This window comes from Gymnodraco acuticeps, unplaced genomic scaffold, assembly GCF_902827175.1.
Source record: "Gymnodraco acuticeps unplaced genomic scaffold, fGymAcu1.1, whole genome shotgun sequence".
Taxonomy (NCBI): domain Eukaryota; kingdom Metazoa; phylum Chordata; class Actinopteri; order Perciformes; family Bathydraconidae; genus Gymnodraco; species Gymnodraco acuticeps.
This window is the reverse complement of record NW_022989843.1, coordinates 1,799,386-1,819,796: the sequence shown is the minus strand read 5'-3', so window position 1 is coordinate 1,819,796 and position 20,411 is coordinate 1,799,386. Positions and strand designations below refer to the sequence as shown.

The 20,411-nt window shown below is 42.0% G+C and overlaps 1 protein-coding gene across 5 annotated transcripts in view; it reads right to left on the bottom strand.

Annotated features, from left to right (window-relative positions):
* Positions 1-495: 495 nt before the first annotated feature.
* slc20a2 (solute carrier family 20 member 2) overlaps positions 496-20,411 on the bottom strand; it is a 63,988-nt gene continuing 44,072 nt past the window's right edge. For 4 of the 5 annotated variants that reach the window (XM_034236938.1, XM_034236947.1, XM_034236963.1 and 1 more), the window contains exons 5-11: positions 15,910-16,006; positions 15,610-15,729; positions 13,071-13,295; positions 12,187-12,817; positions 11,459-11,644; positions 8,346-8,430; positions 496-5,086 (exon numbers count right to left, since the gene is read on the bottom strand). In XM_034236938.1, coding sequence (XP_034092829.1) covers positions 4,922-5,086; positions 8,346-8,430; positions 11,459-11,644; positions 12,187-12,817; positions 13,071-13,295; positions 15,610-15,729; positions 15,910-16,006 — 1,509 coding nt within the window. In that variant the 3' untranslated portion in view covers positions 496-4,921. Of the gene's footprint in view, positions 5,087-7,768; positions 7,854-8,345; positions 8,431-11,458; positions 11,645-12,186; positions 12,818-13,070; positions 13,296-15,609; positions 15,730-15,909; positions 16,007-20,411 lie in introns of all 5 variants that reach the window. The other variant, XM_034236971.1, reaches the window with a different exon arrangement.

The following is a 20,411-nucleotide window of genomic DNA, read 5'->3' as shown; positions in this document are numbered from 1 at the left end:
CAAACCAGCATTTTTCAGTGTTTCTGTAGAGACTTCTCAAATCAAAGCCAGCACAGAGAGCCACAGTGCTGGGAACTTAAAAGTGCAATCTGTGCCAAGTCACTGAATTATTATCCAAGCTCTAAAAAAACAAAACGAAATAAATAAGAGCAGGCTGAAAAGATCTGACACATTCATTCAGTCTTTAAAGAGGCCGGTTGCTGTTGGAAACCAAATGCATGCAAAGTGGGGGGAAATGAGCAGGCACAACATTAAGGGTTTAAGGGGACAGCATTGTAACTCAGAGATATAGTTACAAAACAAGTGAGTAAATGAGAATAACCACTTCTCATGCATAAATCATTGACCACTCTATACATTAATTAAACAAATATGTAGCTACATTATATCATGTTTCTACTGCTGTTCAGGATGAGTGTAACATAGAAATGAAAGCAATAAGCACCATGTCTTCCACTCTTACACATCTTTTCAAAAATAACACACACAACTCTGTTCAATTTCCTTTGTAATTTTAATTCCCACAATTTAGTTTAAATGCAGACATTTTTTTCTCCACTAAAATCTTAAATAAAACATTACAGTACGATATGCAAATCAGAAAAGCTTTAAGATGTTCTAGAAGCAGGCTACAGTTTCTCTTGATTTTTGTATTTATTACTGTTGTTTTTTCCGTTTTTTTACTTTTGAAGGACTGGACAGTTAAATAGCAGTAAACAGACAACACAGAGCTAAGCCAGCCAAGGAGCACATCCTATTACAAAACAGCAGAAAACTAGAGACAGCACGCCACATCCAGATGAGGACCCCTCCAACTGTGTCAGTACACAGCCTGGAGGGGGCGCTATTTCAGCAGGTGGAGCTACAGCTTCACAACAAACTGCATGTGCGGCACGGGAGAAAGAAATGGCGCCTGCTGTTTCTCTGCGAAGGTCACACAATAGGTTTAATGCAATAGAAGCACAGTGACTCCCTCAATGGCATTACACTGCAGCGTCCATTGATACTGCTGTCCCTCTCTGTGGGACCTGCACAATTATTGGAATTATTTTATCTACAACTTACTCTTTAAAGGGCCCTGACAACTTGTTTTCTCAATCAGCTTTTTTTTTTAAGGCTGATTGTTTCCAATATGGAAACTACATTTATTTAGTGAAAGCACAGTTTTGATTATCTTTACGGGAGCGATTTCTGCACTTTTTTTTGCTCTTCTCAATGGTTTTAAATAGGCGAAGCTCTTTTGGAAATTAGAGGTGTCACATGGTTTATGCACCAATCAGAGACATTGAATCAACATGTGATAAAAGTCGTTAGATGTTTGCCAATCAAATACTATTAGCTAAACTTTTCATACCTACAATTTGTATTTAATGTTTTAAAGAAATACACAATATTTGAAACCAAATTGTCTAGGGCTTTAATATTGATAGAGCAATGGTTCCTAAACTTTAGAGTTTGAGCCATTAATATTAGGTTTTCTTTTCACTCCTCTTTTGAGCAGTGCATCCCTTTTGGCCTATCAGGACTGAGAATGCATGGAAAACAAAACAGAAAATGACAGTGCAGGTTACACAAGGGGCCGCAGTGATGCAGCACAAACCAGATATCTGAACCCTGGCCGACCTCAGCCCAGTAAACCTCATAATCCAACCTGAGGAAAGTGGATTCAGTCTCCTTTATTGTACCAACTGAACACGAGAGAACACACATCTACCAGCTACGACCACACTATATCCATCATATCAAATGTGCTCAACATATAAACAAAACATGAATGGATATTTTGTTAGCCTTTAACGCATGTCTTTAACTGTGCACTTGATAACGAATCATGTTTTTCTTGGATAAATGATAAGGAGTTCAAAAGTTATAAAGTCGTGTTACATGCCTATTTATTTTAGAATAAGCAAAAAACAAGTGTTTTTTAGCTGTTGCTCTCTATAAGATGATAACATGTGCACAATATATTAAATATTCCAGTTACTTTGGCCACTTTGAATAAATGGTTGTAAACTCTGATCTTGGTTATAGATGTTCTTTCTCCAGCTCTACTGTACCAGAGCACATAGAGTTTGCACACACACCATCTCCGTGCAGCCCCCTGTGTAACACACACCCTGTGGAAGAGTGAAAGGGTATGAGCTTCAAGAGTGGTTACCTGCCAAAACAAGGAAACAAATGTCCTCATAGTCCAGTTATCAGTTACAGAGTAGGCTTACAAGATTTATTCTGTTGCCTAGAGATATTCACTTTTAGTTTACCTACGGAGAGCAGTCGTCCTGATTTAGCAAGACTTCAAGCTGCTCTCATGATTATAAGCAGCAGGGAAACAAAATTACAAAGATTTTTCATCTAAAATTCAAAAATATAAATGTAATTTAAAAATCTGATCTATTGGCAACCGACACAACGCCAAAGTTACAAAGAACACACGAGCGTAGAGGAGGTGCGGCACATGGCACCAGCGAGGAGGGATACTGATTTGTTAGAAGATCTTTTCTCAGAGATCTCTGAACAAATAGTCCTCGCTTCCCCCTCAGCCCACTGTGTGCCCTCCAGTGTCAGGAAGCTCACCCAGGTTAAAACTCAGATATGGTAGAAAAATATATAGTTGATGAAATGTCTCTAGTCATTCTCTTCATTACTGAATTGCACCCATACATGCAGTGTCAATGCTTTGTATTAGCAGTGTAAAGTGACGGGGTCATGATTAGCACTACTGCTACAACAACAACAACATAAAAACAGTCATCACGCGCACACTTGCTCTCTCTCTTTCTCTCTCTAGACACTTCAGGTTATTTTATTTGTTTTACTTGCACTTAAAAAGTCATGGTTAATAGTTTGTCTTTCATTGGCATCATTAGGCAACAGTTTATTTTTTCAGATAGTCTACAATATGGTTACGATGTAAACACCACAGTACTTAATTATTTCACTGTATCTGCTCAAAAAGTAAAACACAATGTTACAAGGCAAGTGGCTACTTAAGCATAGATTTGTTCATGAGAAAAAAAAAATGAAATTAGGAAACACACAAGAACAAAAAAAAGAACTTGCAACACCTGGCATCGAGTTTGTTCAAATAAAAAAAAAGCTTTAAACTTTGTTCATCTACAGGTCAGGTGACCTGGTTAAAAAGCTGGTGATGATCAGTACTATCCCCCCCCCCCCCCCCGATACCATACCATAATGATCCTAAGACAGAAGTCTCGTGATAGTTTTCTGGCTTCGATTGAGCCCAAAACTGGAGCCTATGATATCTAGCTTGCCTTTAGCACTTCGATTGAAACACAGGTGATCAATAGACTAAATGCTTATACACTTCAAAACAACAACCAGCCCATTTTGAGGAGCTACACGTGTGGCTGGGGGTTAAATCCCCTTTCTTCCCACTTCTGCATAACTGGTTGGAGTTATAATACAAAGTGATATGACACATAATCGCCGTCTGACGTGCCGAAGCTGCCCAGGAGCATGAGGCCGAGGGTCAGGGCTGCAGAGACACGTCCCGGACTAAGAAATGTAATCTGAGCGGCGATGCAGGATCAGAAACATGTCTCGAGGTCCATCATTGGCAGGGAGCCTTCAATGTAAAACCCTGACTCCAGTAGGTGCATTTTGTTATGAAAACAAAGGCAAACGGATGAAGATACAGTATGTGAACATTTTGTGGGACCATTTTAGTGTTTTTGTCCTGGTTCAGTTTTAGTGTTTTGGCTTCTGCGGCACCTATACCTTTAAATGTCACTGATATAACCATCTAAACCTTTTCTCAAACCTTTAGCTAAAGATCTTTCTGCCAATACTGTCACATTAACTTACATGATAAAATCAGAAGGATTCAATATTTCCAGTTCTGGCTTAATGACTTCCAATTTGTAATACTGTTTTCCAATCAATATACTTCTGCAAACCTATGGAAAAACAGCAGCTTGTCAAGTGTGTGTGTTCACTGAGTGCGTGTGTGTGTACTCTGGGACACGACATCATGAAGAGGTAAAGAGCCCCCCCCTATCTTTAAAAACACACCATATGATCCCCATCCCGCCCCCGAACTCTTTAAGGATATTATTTACAGTACAAATTACAGTATATTACATCATTAAAAAATATGAGATCCATCTCTAAAAACATACAGGAGCTCTTGACAAAAATCAACTCTTTAGCGAATCAGGTTTCTGTGGTATCATGTGGAAAATAAAGCAGGGTGACAGTCCCGCCCCCCCTGAGGCGTCCTATCCGTTTGGCTAGTTGTACCTGGCTAGCATATTAAAGGTGAGACAATGGAGGGGTTGGTTTTCCACACGCACATCTGTTTCTTTTTGTCGGTTTCTTTTTCAACTTTAAAGCAAGCCAAAGTACACCAAATCACACTCCAATACAACAATATGTACAGGGTTTTTTCTGGCATTTTGGGTCAAAAATAATGAGCACCTGCAAGACTTTGCTTCCTGGGATAGCACGCAGCATGATGTTGTTTAAAGTCGGCAGATTTAACCTTTTTTTATTATTATTTGAAAGGTTTGTGCCGTCTTATTTTTTTAAACTCATGATTTTTTTGTTTTTTTAAGAGTTACTGGATATTTCTCTGTTATGGCATATGTACAGCAGATTGAATGGTACAGTGAACATGTTTGTAATACACTTTTTTCTTATGCACCCAAAAGAAGAGAATAAATAAAAAACAATCAGAAACCCATAGGAGTCAAAAACATATCTCCGGAGCCCGGCAGCGTATGAACCAACCCTCCTCACATCCACAGTACAACCACGTCCATGTGTAAACCTCTGCAGCTTCCCTCTCCTTATTTCCTTCTCCTTTATCTGAACCCCTGACACTCGGGCTCTGATTTTACCCAAGGTTCCCTCTATCTCTTCCTCTGACTCTCTGCCCCTCCCATGTTCTCCCTCCTGGCCCTCAGACGTAGGGCAGAATGCCGTAGACGAACAGGGCCATGACGGCAGCGCTGAACAGGCCGGCCACGGGCACCGTGACGAACCACGCCAGGAAGATGTTCCTGAAGAGGCGCCAGTCCACTGCCTTCTTGGAGCGGATCCAACCAACGGCCACGACCGAGCCCACCTGGAGGGGGGGAAGAAGAACAATCAGGAACATGGATGGTAGGGAACAAAATGTTTGAACTAGACAAATTCAATTTGAAGAGCTGCAGGCTGTTAAGGCTTTTTATTATTTTGAACATTTTAGATAATTTCAGCTTGTTTTTGCAGGCATCTTTAAATGTTTATGTCCATCTGGATATTATGGACTTGTAAAAATACATTAGTATTATCAAATGTACTGTGGAAAGGTATCATAGTACCCTTGTTCACAGTCACGGAATTAATTATTTTAGATGACAATTTCATATCATGTTTCAATTATCTTTGTTCATAACTATAGACATTTTTCAGATTTTATAAGGTGATTACATTACTTATGTGTAAAAATCGTACAAAACTATGTACATATCAATTATAGATGTCAGGTTAAAGTATGAAATTAAGTGAATGAATGTAGAAAAGGTGTAAGAGATCCATAGGTAAGGTAAACAATCACATCGAAACAAAAAAGCCTGTAATCGGCCTGCAGCTCCTCAAGACCTTTTGGGTCTAAACTGTAGGTGTTAGTCAGAGCAAGCTAAATTGTAAGATAGGGCTACCTAAATTACATTATAGGGTGGACGCGTGAAATCAGAAGTTATGGTGCAATAAAAATCACCCTTTTTTTACGTTTAGAGTTTTCTATTATTAATAGAGTATTCAATCATTTCTGCTAATGTCAGTCGTCCACCAATACACACTTCTCTCACCTTTAATCAAGTTATCAGTTAAGTACAGTACTGAGTAAGAATCCATTTTGGAGAAGACACATGAACACATTTTCCAGTCCTTCAGTGTGTTGGAGAGTTGCATGTGCAGTGACTTGGTTTCAGCTCAGTTAGTGACACTGCAGGTGGGCGGGGCTTAAACCGTGCCTGCTCTTATACGGCCAGAGAAACATGAGACACCTTCTGTCACACTCAAGACTAAATGTGGAAGGTCAACAGAGCCTACCAGCAGAGTATGTGTTCGATAAGTCAGTGTGACTCAAAGTTACACTAGTGCCAGATTAGACGACACAAACATATCTTTAGGGAAGGCATGAAGTCTTTTTCTCCCTTTATTTGGATGATTCAATTCTCAAAGCAGTCTTAATAAAGCCTGTGTGGAACAATATGTAAGCTTTGTGATCAAGAGGTGTGTTTGCAGCCAATTGTAGTATTTCAGTCATGCAGCAGTAGCCGGACCTCGGTGTGACCTCAGTGTTTGTGCTGCTGCCTGCCTGTGGAGCTTTTGGAACGACGAGTCACTGCACATAAAGTCACCGGGGCTGGGCATCCATTCAATTTCATCTGCACATTAGTTTAAAAAAGCCAAATGAAAAGAAGTTGCTCTTAGCTTAGAAAAAACCAAGTGGATGCCAGCCCACCTTCGCTCTGGGAGATGTTCACAGATGTTGTTGGATAATTTCGGAAAACTTCAGTCACTTTTAACAATCTGTATCACAAGTTCTCTAATATCTTCCAACAACATCTGGGCATCTCCCTCACACAGTCACTAAATTATGACAGTATACTTCTAACCTTTAGTAGATTAAGCATTTTATGCAAAGCAGATGATTATCCGTGGTTTAAGGAAGAGACAGGGGTAAGTGGAGGTGAGAAGGGAAAATAATGTATGGATGATGAACTTTAGACAAATCGATTATCAGTCATTTAATACCAGTTTTGAGTCTTGTGCAGTTCCCCTTCAGCAGACTGTTAGACAAAATCATCTCTATCACAGAGACAAGTTTCATTTGACTTTTATGTTGTGAAGCAGCTATTGGGAGGAAAAACATACCCCTTGTTTTGACCTGTCTCACTGACATTATTTAAAATAAGATAGGTGTGTTTACACTTAATCATCTCCACAAATACAGGCGACCAGTTTAAAGGTTATCTGCTTATTCGTTTTAAACTAGAAGATCAATACCGCGCTTTCTGGGAAAGGAGGCTAGTCAGAAAGCGTAGCTGTACATAGAACAAAAATATAAACGCAACACTTTTGTTTTTGCTCCCATTATTCATGAGATGAACTCAAAGATCTAAAACATTTTCTATATACACAAAATAACCATTTCTCTCAAATATTGTTCACAAATCAGAACAAATCTGTGATAGTGAGCACTTCTCCTTTGCCGAGATAATCCATCCCACCTCACAGGTGTGGCATATCAAGATGCTGATTAGACAGCATGATTATTGTACAGGTGTGCCTTAGGCTGGCCACAATAAAAGGCCACTCTGAAACGTGCATTTTTGCTTTATTGGGGGGGTCTGGGGGGGTCCGAAACCAGTCAGTATCTGGTGTTAGGGTAATGTTGTGAATCGAGACTGACTGAGAATAGCAGAATAGTGTCTGACATAAAATGCTGCGACGGTAAAGATTACTCCTAAAGAGTAGATCAAAATATGGCTACAGGAAGAATGTGAAATAAATTATAAAACTTCACAGGAAGATACACAAGTCTCTTTGCTTTCAATTAGTTAAATAGCTTTACACTTGTAATATACTGCTCTGTGTCTAATAGTCTTGCATACAATGTCATACATTTGTGTAGGGTCTGCTGCTGAAGGAGAACTGTAGAAGTCAAAACAGCACCTTCAGGAGTTGTGATTGGCTTTGGCGATTCACAGCTACAGGTGAAGCGATGAAGGGGCTTCACAAAGAATGACACCAATACCTTGCAGTGGGTGGAGCTTATTGGGATGCCCACATTTGATGCAACAAGCACTGTTAGCGCACTCATTACTTCAATGCAAAATCCGCTGTAAAAACAGATGAGTGGAGAGACAGAAAGATGGAGAGGTAAAAAAGAGGAAAACAAGTGTGGCAGGGGGGTGGATGCTGTGGGTGGGGGTGTTTGGAGGGTGGATAACCCACACACAAAATGGGAGAGAGTTGGTGGAAGGGTCCGCAACGTCTTCCAGCCTGGATCCGATGTTCCTGCAAAGAAACAGGGGGGAGGGGCTGCACACTGCTGCAGGGGGCTGGGTACTGACCCAAATGTTTTGATTGTCTTTTAACAAAGTGAAAATAATGTAAACGTTGTCATCTCTGAGGTGCATTCTGATCTGGGCATCTTTGCGTACGCGACCAGGGAAAAGGTGATGTACCCAGATTGCTTTAATCTTAATTCAACGGCTCAGTTTACAGAGTATTTCCCAGCGCAGAGCCCTGGGAGGCAGTGTGAGCTCCCTCTCCCCTGGAAATGCCTGTAGGGGGGGTTGAGAGGCCAGCTGGAGGCCCCTCGCTCATACCTTGCAGTGCGTGGTACTGACAGGGATTCCGATATTGGAAGCAAACACGACTGTGACTGCAGAAGCCAGTTCAATAGTGAATCCACTGTGGAGAAGGGAGGGGAGGGGGGAACAAAGAGACATCCTTCATTGTAATATCTGGGTTGAGGTGCTGATGGCACGGCCCACATTCATAGTAACACAATAATAGAGCAGTTTAAACAAAAGAAACAACATTTCATCCCTCTGACACACATACACCCACACCCAATATACACAGCGTTTCTACGAGTCCTATATGTTTGTACACAACTAATAAAGACCATCTAAATCGTGCTGATCAGAAGACACTTCTGTCCAATTTTCCATAACATTATTCACACTTTGACACCAGACCAGTGGGCGCACTTGAAAAGACCCCCCCCACACACACACACACCCATCACACAAAGAAACATTTGGCCATTCACTTGGGAGGTAAATTAAGGATTTAAAAATAGCACGAGAGATACAAATCAGGAAATCGAAATGAGTGAAAAGACTTGTAACTGAGTCAATAGCTGCCCATTCTTAGATACAACTCAACACTGAGGTGAGGTTCTGGGTAGAGGCAGTGTTGAATATGCTGAATCATGAACAGCTGGGGCAGAAGAGCTCTTGTGATTCGACTGGAGTCAAACTTTGACTACACTTGAACCCATCTGTGAGAGGACGTTCGCCCCAACTGTATGTGCAGAAATATGTGTGACCGGTGTGTGATGTCCTGGTGGGCTAGGGGGGTTTAAGAAGCAGACTATGTGATTGCATCATACCCAGTTCAAGACTGGTCAGGGGGGGGACTGAGTCACATGTCATACCCTATCCGTCTCTCTCTCTCTCTACATTTTCCTGTCAGTGCTCAGCTACCAAATGCAAAGACTGCATGTCTCTCATCAAGGCAGTAAGAAAGATGAATGGATTCAAGCCATCAGTTATATAATGTTTTACACCTGTTCTTTGGAGAAACGTCTTTTGTAACCATTCATCTTCCAGAGGACCGGTCACATTTTGTCACCATCTCAGTCTGTCCCGTGGTGGTTCAACAAGAGTGCTGACGTTTATAAAAATACGTTTTACTGCTGTGATACACTGCCATGTTGAAGTGTCCACTGTGCCTGCTGGGATACCAGGCAGCCACTGTCCGACACACATCTACACACTTTCCTACCCTCGACCCAAAAATACGTCTTTGTCAGATTGATGCATGGATACAGACAGTGGAGGGAAGAGAGCCTTTAGAACTGTGAACCAGAGCAAATGTGTCTTTGAGTCCCCGCTAAAGACTAAGCTGGTGATGGAAAGAAGGGCGATTAAGAAAGAAAGAAAAGGAGGCACACAGCAAGAGAGAGGGGCCAAGGAGGAGGAGAATTGAAAAAAGTTGGAGAAATAATGAGTGAGAACAATTGGGGTACTCTGGGTAAGAGGGAGAAAGATTTAGAGGTGAGACGACGATAAAGAACAAGACAAAGGTGCAGTGGGGATATGGAAATGGAAAGGAAGGAAGAAAAGGAAGCAGTGGAGGAAAGGAGAAGAATAAGAGGGTTGATTCCAAATAAAAAAAGGAAAAGATTTACAGGAGAGGCTAGGAAGGAGCATGAAAAAAGGAGGAAGACAGAGGGGGAAAAAGGAAAGTGCCAGAGAAGGAGTCAGGCTGGCGGCCCTCGCTGCGGTTGGAGAAGAGAGGCCAGGGTTCCCACTGTGGCCCCTCCCTCACCCTTCCTGCTCTACTTCTCCTCATCCACAGTGCCAAACAACTTCCTGTTACCCAGTGTGATGTTCCTGACAGGCAACAGAGCACACACGCACGCTAGCTGGACCAATTACCCCTGAATATGTGTGCATGGATACATTCACACACAGCGACCTGCAGGCATAGAGCCTAGCTTTCTTCGGCTGACACGATACACACTAACATCCTTCACACACACACACACACACACACACACACACACACACACACACACACACACACACACACACACACACACACACACACACACACACACACACACACACACACCACACACACACACACACACACACACACACACACACACACACACACACACACACACACACACACACACACACACACACACACACACACACACACACACACACACACACACCATTGCGTGGGAAAACGAGGGGACAGAGAACGAGAGATCAATCTAAAGGGCCGAAGAGCAGCAGGGTTTATGTTGCGTGATGTCTGCTGCTAAGGTTGTAGGATGTAGTTCGCCCCAGGGCTTCATGTGTTGTCGCCCATAAGACTTGTTATTTATTCTGAATTATTATGTAAGAAGTGAAGAAGGTCTGAAGAAAAAGGAATCATTCCTACTTCATTCTCTATACAAAGGGCTACTGCAGAAGAAATGATTACAGCAGATTTCTTTCTATACATAACAGTCCAAGTAGGAAGACTGTGATTACTGTCAACAGATTCAATTACATTTATATTATATAGATGTTCATATTTATCATCAAATACTGTTTACTTGTCCGGTAATATGTGAATACATTTTGTTAAAATATAAAAAAAGGTCTGCCCTCTTGATAGATAGATATTTGTATATAATTATCATGTAAGCCTTAAGAGATAAAACTAATAATGTAAGTACAACATTGTACTTGCAAAACGCATATGTGGTAAAAATGCTTTTTCCTGCAGTGGCAGCTGTTTGGGGAGTAGAGAGTGGGTGATCAGTGCATGCTCAAACAAACGCCCTTGATTAGTCAGCCAAGTTTACTGTACCTATAACAGGGAGCACCAGAGGAAACAGAGCAGGGGCTCTAATCATGATTGTGCTGCAATTTGCTGCCAGCAGAGTGGATTTAACTGTTGAACTGCCATGACATGAAATTACTTTATTAAAATGTGTGTGTGCATTCTAATAGAGCTGTGTGCACCAAACACTTACCAAGGACGCTGTTTCACTGGATGGACCTGTGTGTGTCAGCATGTCGAGGCTTTTTGAAACAAGTTGAAAAATTGACCTCCTCCGTATAAACACTTTCTTTCTCACCCATTTACAAAATACAGCCCTAGACACTCCCCTGCCCCCCCCCCCCCCCCCATGTGGTGGCTTTCTCACCTTGACGGGGTGATGGGGGTCAGGTCTTTTCCCATGGTCTGGATGACGCGACGGCCCCACACCCACAGGCCGGCGCAGATGCCTATACCGCCGTAAAACAGCAGCCAGAGGGGGGTGGCAGCATCCTGCATCACACCCCCCTGATCGTAGATCATCCACAGCGCCACCAGGGGCCCGATGGCATTACTGCGAAGGTGAGAGAATAAAAAGATGATTATTTTAGTGTTAAATATGGAACACCATTTGTTGGTGACAATTAATATTATTGTTAATAATCTACACAAGGCCTTGTGTGGGGTGTATTTCATGTATTGTTATTTTATATTCAAAGCTTCTATTGAGGGTCTTAAAGCCTTGAAGACCTCGTTGTTATATATATTGTTTAAAGGGATATCAATGTTTTAATGGTGCTGTTAGATTGCTTCTAGAGCACATTGTTCATACAGGTGTGGACCTCCCTTTAGGTACGGTAATTGCTAAGCTAACTTTTCAGAACATCAGTGACAATTTAGTTTTTGAAAGGATAAACACCAACAAATATGGAATGAAGCAGAATTGTTTGTAAGATGAGAAAAGAATGTGTGAATTTTGGAACTGATAACATATATCTTAGTTTTTTTAATACATTTTGATTTGAAATAGATGAGCTGCTACAAGGGAGATGTGCTTTGACGAGTGCAGTGTTTGTATGGGATGCTGTATGTCCTGTGAGCAGCAGGAGGCAGTACCTGACATCGTTGCCTCCATGGGCAAAAGAGCCGAAGCAGGCGGTGAGGATCTGCAGGAAGTGGAAAAGCAGGTACACCTCAGGCCTGTCCTTCTCCTCCTCCTCGGCCAAGTCCTCCAGAGGCACCGGAGCGGGAGCCCCATCTTCATCCACTCCTTCCAGCTCTGTGGCCAGCTTCATCTCCACCCCACCCTCCTCGGCCTCAATCTCAGCCTCGGCCACAGCGTTGCAGTAGGACGAGTAGCTATCGTAGCGTATCCTCTTCTTGGTGTAGGACACGCTGTTGCTCCTGCCGCCTCCTTCTCCCACCAGCTTCTCGCTGTCGTCGCGTGACTCTGAGCGAATGAGCGGCTGGACGGGCATGCCGCAGATAGCCGCGGTGTAGCAGGTGTAGCTGTTGTTGCGCCGCAGCAGGCGGTAGTTGTTGTCTGCCGGGCCGGCGTTGGAGCCAGAGCGGTCGCTTTCGTCCATGCGGCCCACGTGGATTTTGTGGAGCAGGTCTTTGTACAGACCAGAGTCCTTGTGCACTGTGTGGTAAACTTGGCCATCGCTGCGCATGTGGCCATCGAAGGTGAAGCTGCCGTTAGAGATGGGGGACTTGAGGCAGCCGTTGGTCATTGAGTTGGTCCGGCCTGAAGGAGAAAGAGTTTGAAAGTTGTTGTAGAAGCACAACTTTTGCAAGTTAAGAGATACACTATCACAGCACATTGACATCGGGTTTCCCTAAACATAGAGAAACCGAGAGGGAACTAGACATGTAAATAATACATATTATTTTGCAGGAAGAAAAGGGATGAACTATCTTGATTGATTGATTGAATTATATCTCTCGAAAGTCACAAGACATATTGTTGTCTTTGAAAAATAATATTATTTCAGTTTTACCGTACGCCCTGCCGTTTGGCAGGATGTTGCCTCCATTAGCCAGGTTGTTGAGGTCTCCGATGGACTCGCGGTCACTGCCCCCCCCAGTGAGCGGCAGCACGGCCTCGTCTGTGCCCTTGGCCCCTGGGAGCTCCCTAAACACGGGGCTCTCCTCCTCCTCTTCCGGGATCTTGTCCAGACTCTCATCAGAGATCCGTGCTAGAGCCTGCTCCTTCTTGAGGCCACCTGGAGGAAATCAAGCAAAGGAGGGTTTAGTTGGACATACTATCAACACCGGATAAAACTGAAAACGCTCGCTACAAATGCTAACAGAGTTTACAGGGCATTGTATACTAATTAAACTCTTAAAATACGATAATGGTATTAACTAGGGCTGTCAGTCGATTAAAATATTTAATCGCATGATTGTCCATAGTTAAATCGCGATTAATCGCACATTTTTTATCTGTTCTAAATGTACCTTAGAGGGATATTTTTCAAGTTTTGAATACTCTTATCAACATATGAGTGGACAAATATGCTTTATGCAAATGTTTGTTTATTATCATTTGAAAATGATATTATGATATGCTCATGAATATTAAACACAACAACCTCTGAACATTACAAATATTCGCCTCAATTCAACCTGGAACCTCTCTCGTGTGTGTGTGTGTGTGTGTGTGTGTGTGTGTGTGTGTGTGTGTGTGTGTGTGTTGTGTGTGTGTGTGTGTGTGTGTGTGTGTGTGTGTGTGTGCCGCTCCCCTGTTTTCATAACTGTCAAAGCATGACACTGAAGTTCCCACTGTGGGTCAAAATAATGCGCTGTGATCCCGAGGTGACTGTCATTACTGAGTGAAGTCCAATAGTCTCCGGTGAGTCTTTCTTAAATCCTCCTCTACTTTCACTTTTTGGACTTCATACAAGTTGTGTATTTTCGACACAGTGGTGGCTCTGGAAGGCAATTCATAAGTGCAGTCGTTGGATGCGACCCGAATTATATCACGCAGCCTCTCGTCCTCCACAATGTTAAATGGCCTTCAAGCTGTAGCCACCCATTTAGCGACCTTTGTTGAAAGTTTGCTGCTCGTAGACGTGTCCAGGCGTCTCCCCGCACACTTTCAAGTGTGGTCTGCCGCAAGCGGGCGGCAGGAGCGGGGCTGTCGGCATCAGCAGTGTGCTTGGATTGTATATGGTATTTTAAACTCGATGCGCTCTGAAACTACAGGGCGGCCGAGGACAAAAAATGCACATGCGTTAATCGCGTTAAAATAATTATTAACGCGTTAACTTGACAGCCCTAGTATTAACATGTGAGGGTTTTATTTTGATATGTCTAGGTAATCATTTACAGTATGAAAGTGGAACATTATAAAGTCAAACGGCGGGTAGTAAAGACTGAGGTTTTACAGTAAAGCTTTTTTGGATTATTTCCAATTAGAGCCGTCTGATGAAATCAGTTCAACAGTTTCACAAGTGAATCAATAATTTGGCAAGTTGAAACTCAGATCATTTTTTTCAATTAAATTGTTCCAAAGCGTCTTTAGTGAAAGTGTATCATTACTCTGAAGTAATATCAATAATGATTCATAATAAATTGCCTGATTTTGGTTGAGAAAACTATGCAGCAACATTCCACAAACACAAGTACAGCCATCAGCTGATCCTGACTAATCCCAGTGCTGACTGACCTGATGCCCCACAACTCCTCACACACCCCTCAGTACACACACATAAAGTCAGCCACCACCTGCTTCAGTTTGACGGATGCAGCAATATCCAGATTAGGAGCGATAATATCACCTATAATCCTCACCGGCATTCAGAGGTCGCAACACGTTGAGCAACAGATCGGCCGCGTGCAGGCTCGGAAAGTTTGACAAACAATCGTTCTATTTTAAGCCTCAATGTTGCTGCCTCAATAAGAGCAGCTCTTTAGTTCTTTAGTTTAACGTCTGTCAAACTGTGAGACTATCTCATATTATATTTTCATATCAGCATTTATAATGTCTTAATTTGGAAGTATTACTCAGACTGATCTTAGTCTTTGGATTGTTGAAATAAACAAGAGTTCTTATTTGTCTGCATGACATTAAGTAAAACATTCAAAGACAGACTGCCTTGCTTATATCCAGCAGCTGCTCTTTCCACTGTTTTATTTACTGTGTCATGTTTTACAGTGTCGTCTGCTGTGCTGCAAGCTGATTTTTCCATTAGAGAAATAATTCCGAAAGCTTTCCAGCTCCAGGCCATGATCTGAACCCCTGCATCAGGCCAAGGAAATATGAAGCTAGAGGATTTCCAAAGTGTGTAAGGAAAGCAACAGGAGCACTCCTCAGAGTTCACAGAGTTTCTTTGGTGCCTTCAGTGTCTCTGGCAGAAGGCAACTAGAGAAAACATCCGCTGGCATCCCTTGTTTGGTGTTGGAGCACAGAGTGGGCAAACAGGCGCTGAGGCTCCGTTGTGAGGCCTGGGTCAGAGTGCCCGGCTTTTTAGATGGCGTGAGAAAGACTGAACACACACAAGCACACACATACACACAGCAGGCGCAGACACCTACCCGCTATTTTCCTCCTCATCCAGGGACAGACCAAAAACCAGACCACAGCTCCACAGATCAGCGACCCGGCTAAAGTAATTAGAAAGATCGACCACACCGGGAGCATCTCTATCCCAAGCACTGCAATAAATGGACAGACAATAAGAAAATGTAAGAAAATAACATTTTGAAATAGTTTTGAAGTATTATAATCTTCTCAAACTCTCGAAACAACTTTAAAGGAATTTTTGAAGGTTTGAGCTGATTTGATGGTACGTGCGTCAGACTAAATGAACAGAGTTAGTATCTCAGTATCATTACCTGGGGCTCCAGTGTACAAGATGGAGAAAGTGTTGATTCCAATAGTGGACGCATAGAAGACAGGCAGCGCTCGCAGGCCATTAGGGACGGAGTCGTCCTGTGGAGCAAAACACATTAACATTGATTGACTATTTTGATAACCTGTAAATAGTTTCAGTCATTCTTTTTTTTACCAAAAGCGCAAAACATTCTGTGAACTTAAGCTTTTCAATGGTTCTGATTAGTTATTTTTGAATATACGATTTAAAAATGTAATCTCTTTGGGAAGTGAAAAAAAGGGAAGTGAGATATTCAGAACAGGTTCAATGTGTGGAGAGAAAATTAGGTCAGTGACGAAGTAAGACACTTAATTCTTTCACAATGTGCTGTTTACTGCTAGTATGATCTAAAGTGCAATATGAACGCCCTGCAGAGGTTTTGGGCCTCACCTCCACAAACCAATCAGTCGTGTCAAAACTAATCACCAAACATTTAGACAAAGGTTTCGCTCCACTCCACCCAATGCAGTTTGGTTTTCGTGCTCACCACTCCACTGAGACAGCTAACTGTGTCTTTGTGGAAAAGGTTAAATGTATGTTGGACACGAGCCCATGTGTAGGTGCTGTCTTCCTTGATCTCAGGAAGGCTTTTGACACTGTTGACCACCAAGTGCTCCTTACACAGGGTTCTTACACCTTTTCCAAAGTGAAATTCAAGCACTTTTCAAGCATTTTCAAGGTGCATTTTCCAGCATCTTACAGCTGTTGTAAATTACATATTTATATACACATACTCAAATGATTATTTCCCTACCTCACATTAAATCAGATGTTCTTTATGCTATAAACAACCAAATGTGTGTTTCGTGATAGCATTCTACACGAGGATGAAAAATTAAAGAAAAGAAAACTAAGTTTAATATTTCAAAATGAGTGACCCATCTGTATGTCCCATATAACCTGTCTGAGCCAATATAAAACAATCAGCCAAATAACTTTTCAATACATTATTGATTACTATTTTTGAGGTACTTTTAGGTTGGCAGTAAACACAAGTCAGAGGTACATGGTGTACTTCTACTCCACTACAGTTCAGAGGTACATGGTGTACTTCTACTCCACTACAGTTCAGAGGAACATGGTGTACTTCTACTCCTCTACAGTTCAGAGGTATACAAAGTCATTCAAACTAGCTGCACCTTTACCAGCTTTGAGAACACTTTCATGATCAATCATTATAAAACATATCATATATATTATTCTGAAATGGACCAATCTGCACAATGACTACTTTTACTGTCTTTCACTATATTTGGATGAGAATACTTTTCTACTTTCACTTGAGGAATATTTTGAATGCAGGACTTTTACTGTGACAGAGTATTCCTACACTCTGGTACTTCTACTTTTGCTAAGTACAAGATCTGAGTACTTATAATTTCACTACAAGATCTGAGTACTTATACTTTTACTCAAGTACAATACCTGAGTACTTATTCCACCTCTGGTAGCGTATTAGTCTGAATTGTAGCCACAAAATCACGCAGAGCTGCATAGAAATAGACTCACAATGGAAACAAGTGGGAAATAATATTTACAAATGTGTACAATGATTTGTAGGTAATTTTGACTACTCAAGACACCTGACTTATACATCTTCAAAGGAAGACTGTGTTCTTCTACAATTACATGGGATTAAAGCAAAATGTAGTTTTACTTGTATAATACTTCAATTTTATATAAAGACAGTTTGTTTTCATCTGTTTTCAAATAAACAATTCTTGGCTTTCAGAATATTAAACTTGTTTCGGCAAATTCAGATGATAAATACAACTTTGAAGCTTCGGCATAATTACAAGCGGAGAACTGAGTAACTTAACATCACAGCAAGCATAACAGCCGGTGTTTCTTGTGAGTGTTTCCCCGGGAAACAATTGCACACACACACACTCGCGAGCTTCCCCCAGACCAGTAATACAAACAAAAATGTGCCTTCGGGTCAATGTGACTGATTTCGATAGAGCAAGTCACATTTGGTTTAGGCACGAAACATACTACCAGCAGTGGCGTTGCGCAATATTTCGGGGCTCCCCCGCAGGTCGGACCATGGGGCCCCGCCCCCTCCCCTAAATCAATAATAGAGTGACATGGGATAGACATCGCGGCCACTTTTTTAAATGTTTATTTTTTCAGGCATCTTTTGTAAACAGTAGGCCTATAGGTCAGTAGGAACTTTCTGTATAGATACATCTGATTTAAACAGTATAGGGTCAGTAAGAACTTTCTGTATAATATACATCTGATTTAAACAGTAAGGTCAGTAGGAACTGTATAATAATATACATCTGATTGAAACATAATTGACAAATACAAACAAGTGGCTGTGTATTTTTTGTAACATGAAGGTATATTGTAGAACGTTATAGCCTATCATCATTGGAGTTCACACAACGGAACGGTTCACATAACATTCTGTATAAAAGAAAAGTAGCCTACAAAAAACAAGCAAATAAAACACATCCTATATAGGCTACAAAGAGAATGCAATCAGGAGCTGCTTTGTAGGCCTATTATTTTATACGAGCACGTCTCCTGGCATTCTTCTGCGCAAAGTCCTGTATAACAGTCTTTAAATCTATACTGCGCGCGCGTCGGCTCTCAATACTAAGGACTGCTATCCCAGACAGTCTCTCTTGCGACATTGTGCTCCTCAAATATGTCTTTATTAATTTAAGTTTTGAGAAAGATCTCTCAGCACTGGCAACAGTCACGGGTATAGTTAAAAACAATTTCAGTGATGTGGCAACATCGGGGATACTTGGCAAAATGGACTGATTTTCAATGAGCAGGGTTTGTGCAAGGTCTTTGATTGTTCCACACTCAATTTTCTTTATAGTAGGCCTAAGAGCATTACGGAGGGACAGGATCTGGAAAGGAAACTCGGCTGACAGGTCGTCTTTATACTGGCCTGATAAAGCACTTGCGGACTCAGACAGATCCTTGTCTGTTGCGCGCAAAAGTTCGCGGGGAAGCAGAAAAGAAAATCGCTGTGCAACTTCGCTCATTCCAACAAATCGATTTTTGAGTTGGGCAACGACAATATCGATATTTGCGTAAAATACCACCACTCTAAAATGCTCCCCTGGGTCTTGGAGCCGCTGGTCCTCGCAAAGCTCTGAAAAGTGCCTCTTTGTGCGCCTTGCGCGTCTGTCTTTGAAGAGACTGTGGACACCCCATGAGGATGCCAGGTCTTGCGCGTGCGCTTTTAAGCCATCAAACTCTCCTCGGAGTTGGGCAAGTGTATCGGTTGCGTTACCAAGCATTGCTGTCGCCTGTAAGAGGTCCACGTCTTTGCGCTGGAGAGCTTGGGACACAATGTTGACTGTTTCAAGGACCTTGCCCTGTATTACAGTCATTACAACAAACTCAAAGCTCTCCATGGCCTTTTTCAAGCCAGTCGCCTCGGCACGTTCCTCGCTTTTTTTGGAGAGCAAGTCTATCTTAGTTAGCGCTTGCATAATGTCAGCATAACGGAACCGCAATGATTGGACGGCGTCTTGTCTTGATGCCTATCGTGTCGGGCATAGTCTCTTCAGTGTAGGCTGGCCAGCCTTGGGCACTGAGAGGTGTGTTTCCAAAAGCTCCCATCGTTTGATGCTTCCACTAAAGAATACATATAGCCTTTCAACAGTGTCGTAGAAGTCTTTTATCTCAGGTATATTTTGGCATGCGTCATTGAGTACAAGGTTTAAATTGTGCGCAGCACAATGAATGTACACTGCGTTGGGCTCTTTATCCCTTATGCGTTTTTGTACACCGGAGTAGACGCCACTCATATTGCTAGCCCCGTCATATCCTTGTCCGCGGCACTTCCCAAGTAGTATCCCCTTTCTCTCCATCGATTCGAGAATTTCTCTCTCTAGACCTGCAGCAGTTTGGTCTGTGACTGCATGGAAGCCCAAAAAACTTTAGTTTATTTTCACCTCTGTAGGGTTTCCATTTTCATCATTTGCTATAGTAACATATCTGAACACTTGACTCAGTTGGTCTACTTTTGAAATGTCCTGGGTAGTATCCATTATAATCGAATAGAATTCTGCATTCTGTATGTCTGTAATGATTGTGTCCTGCACTTTTTTCGATAGCAATGAAATTATTTCGTTTGAGTTTGAGGACTTAGGTAGTGCACCTTCTTTTTGCTTTCAATAAGCCTTTGCAGAACTGGATCATAACGCGCCATAAGTTCTATGGTAGATAAGAAATTACCATTATCTATATCACCTATTTTCTCTCTGTGACCCCGGAAAGCAGAGTTGCGAGAGGCCAGTGTTAGTGTAACATCAGTTATTCTGGTTAGGACCTCGGTCCAAAACCCCACCTCTCTCTTAAACTCAGATGATATTTGCGCGTCAATGGTCAGATTATTTTTCCACGTATCATACACGACACATGCTGCCAAATGAGAGCGAGAGAATTCGTGTTCCTTAATCTTTTTAGAGAGACCCTGCCAATCATTTATTCCTA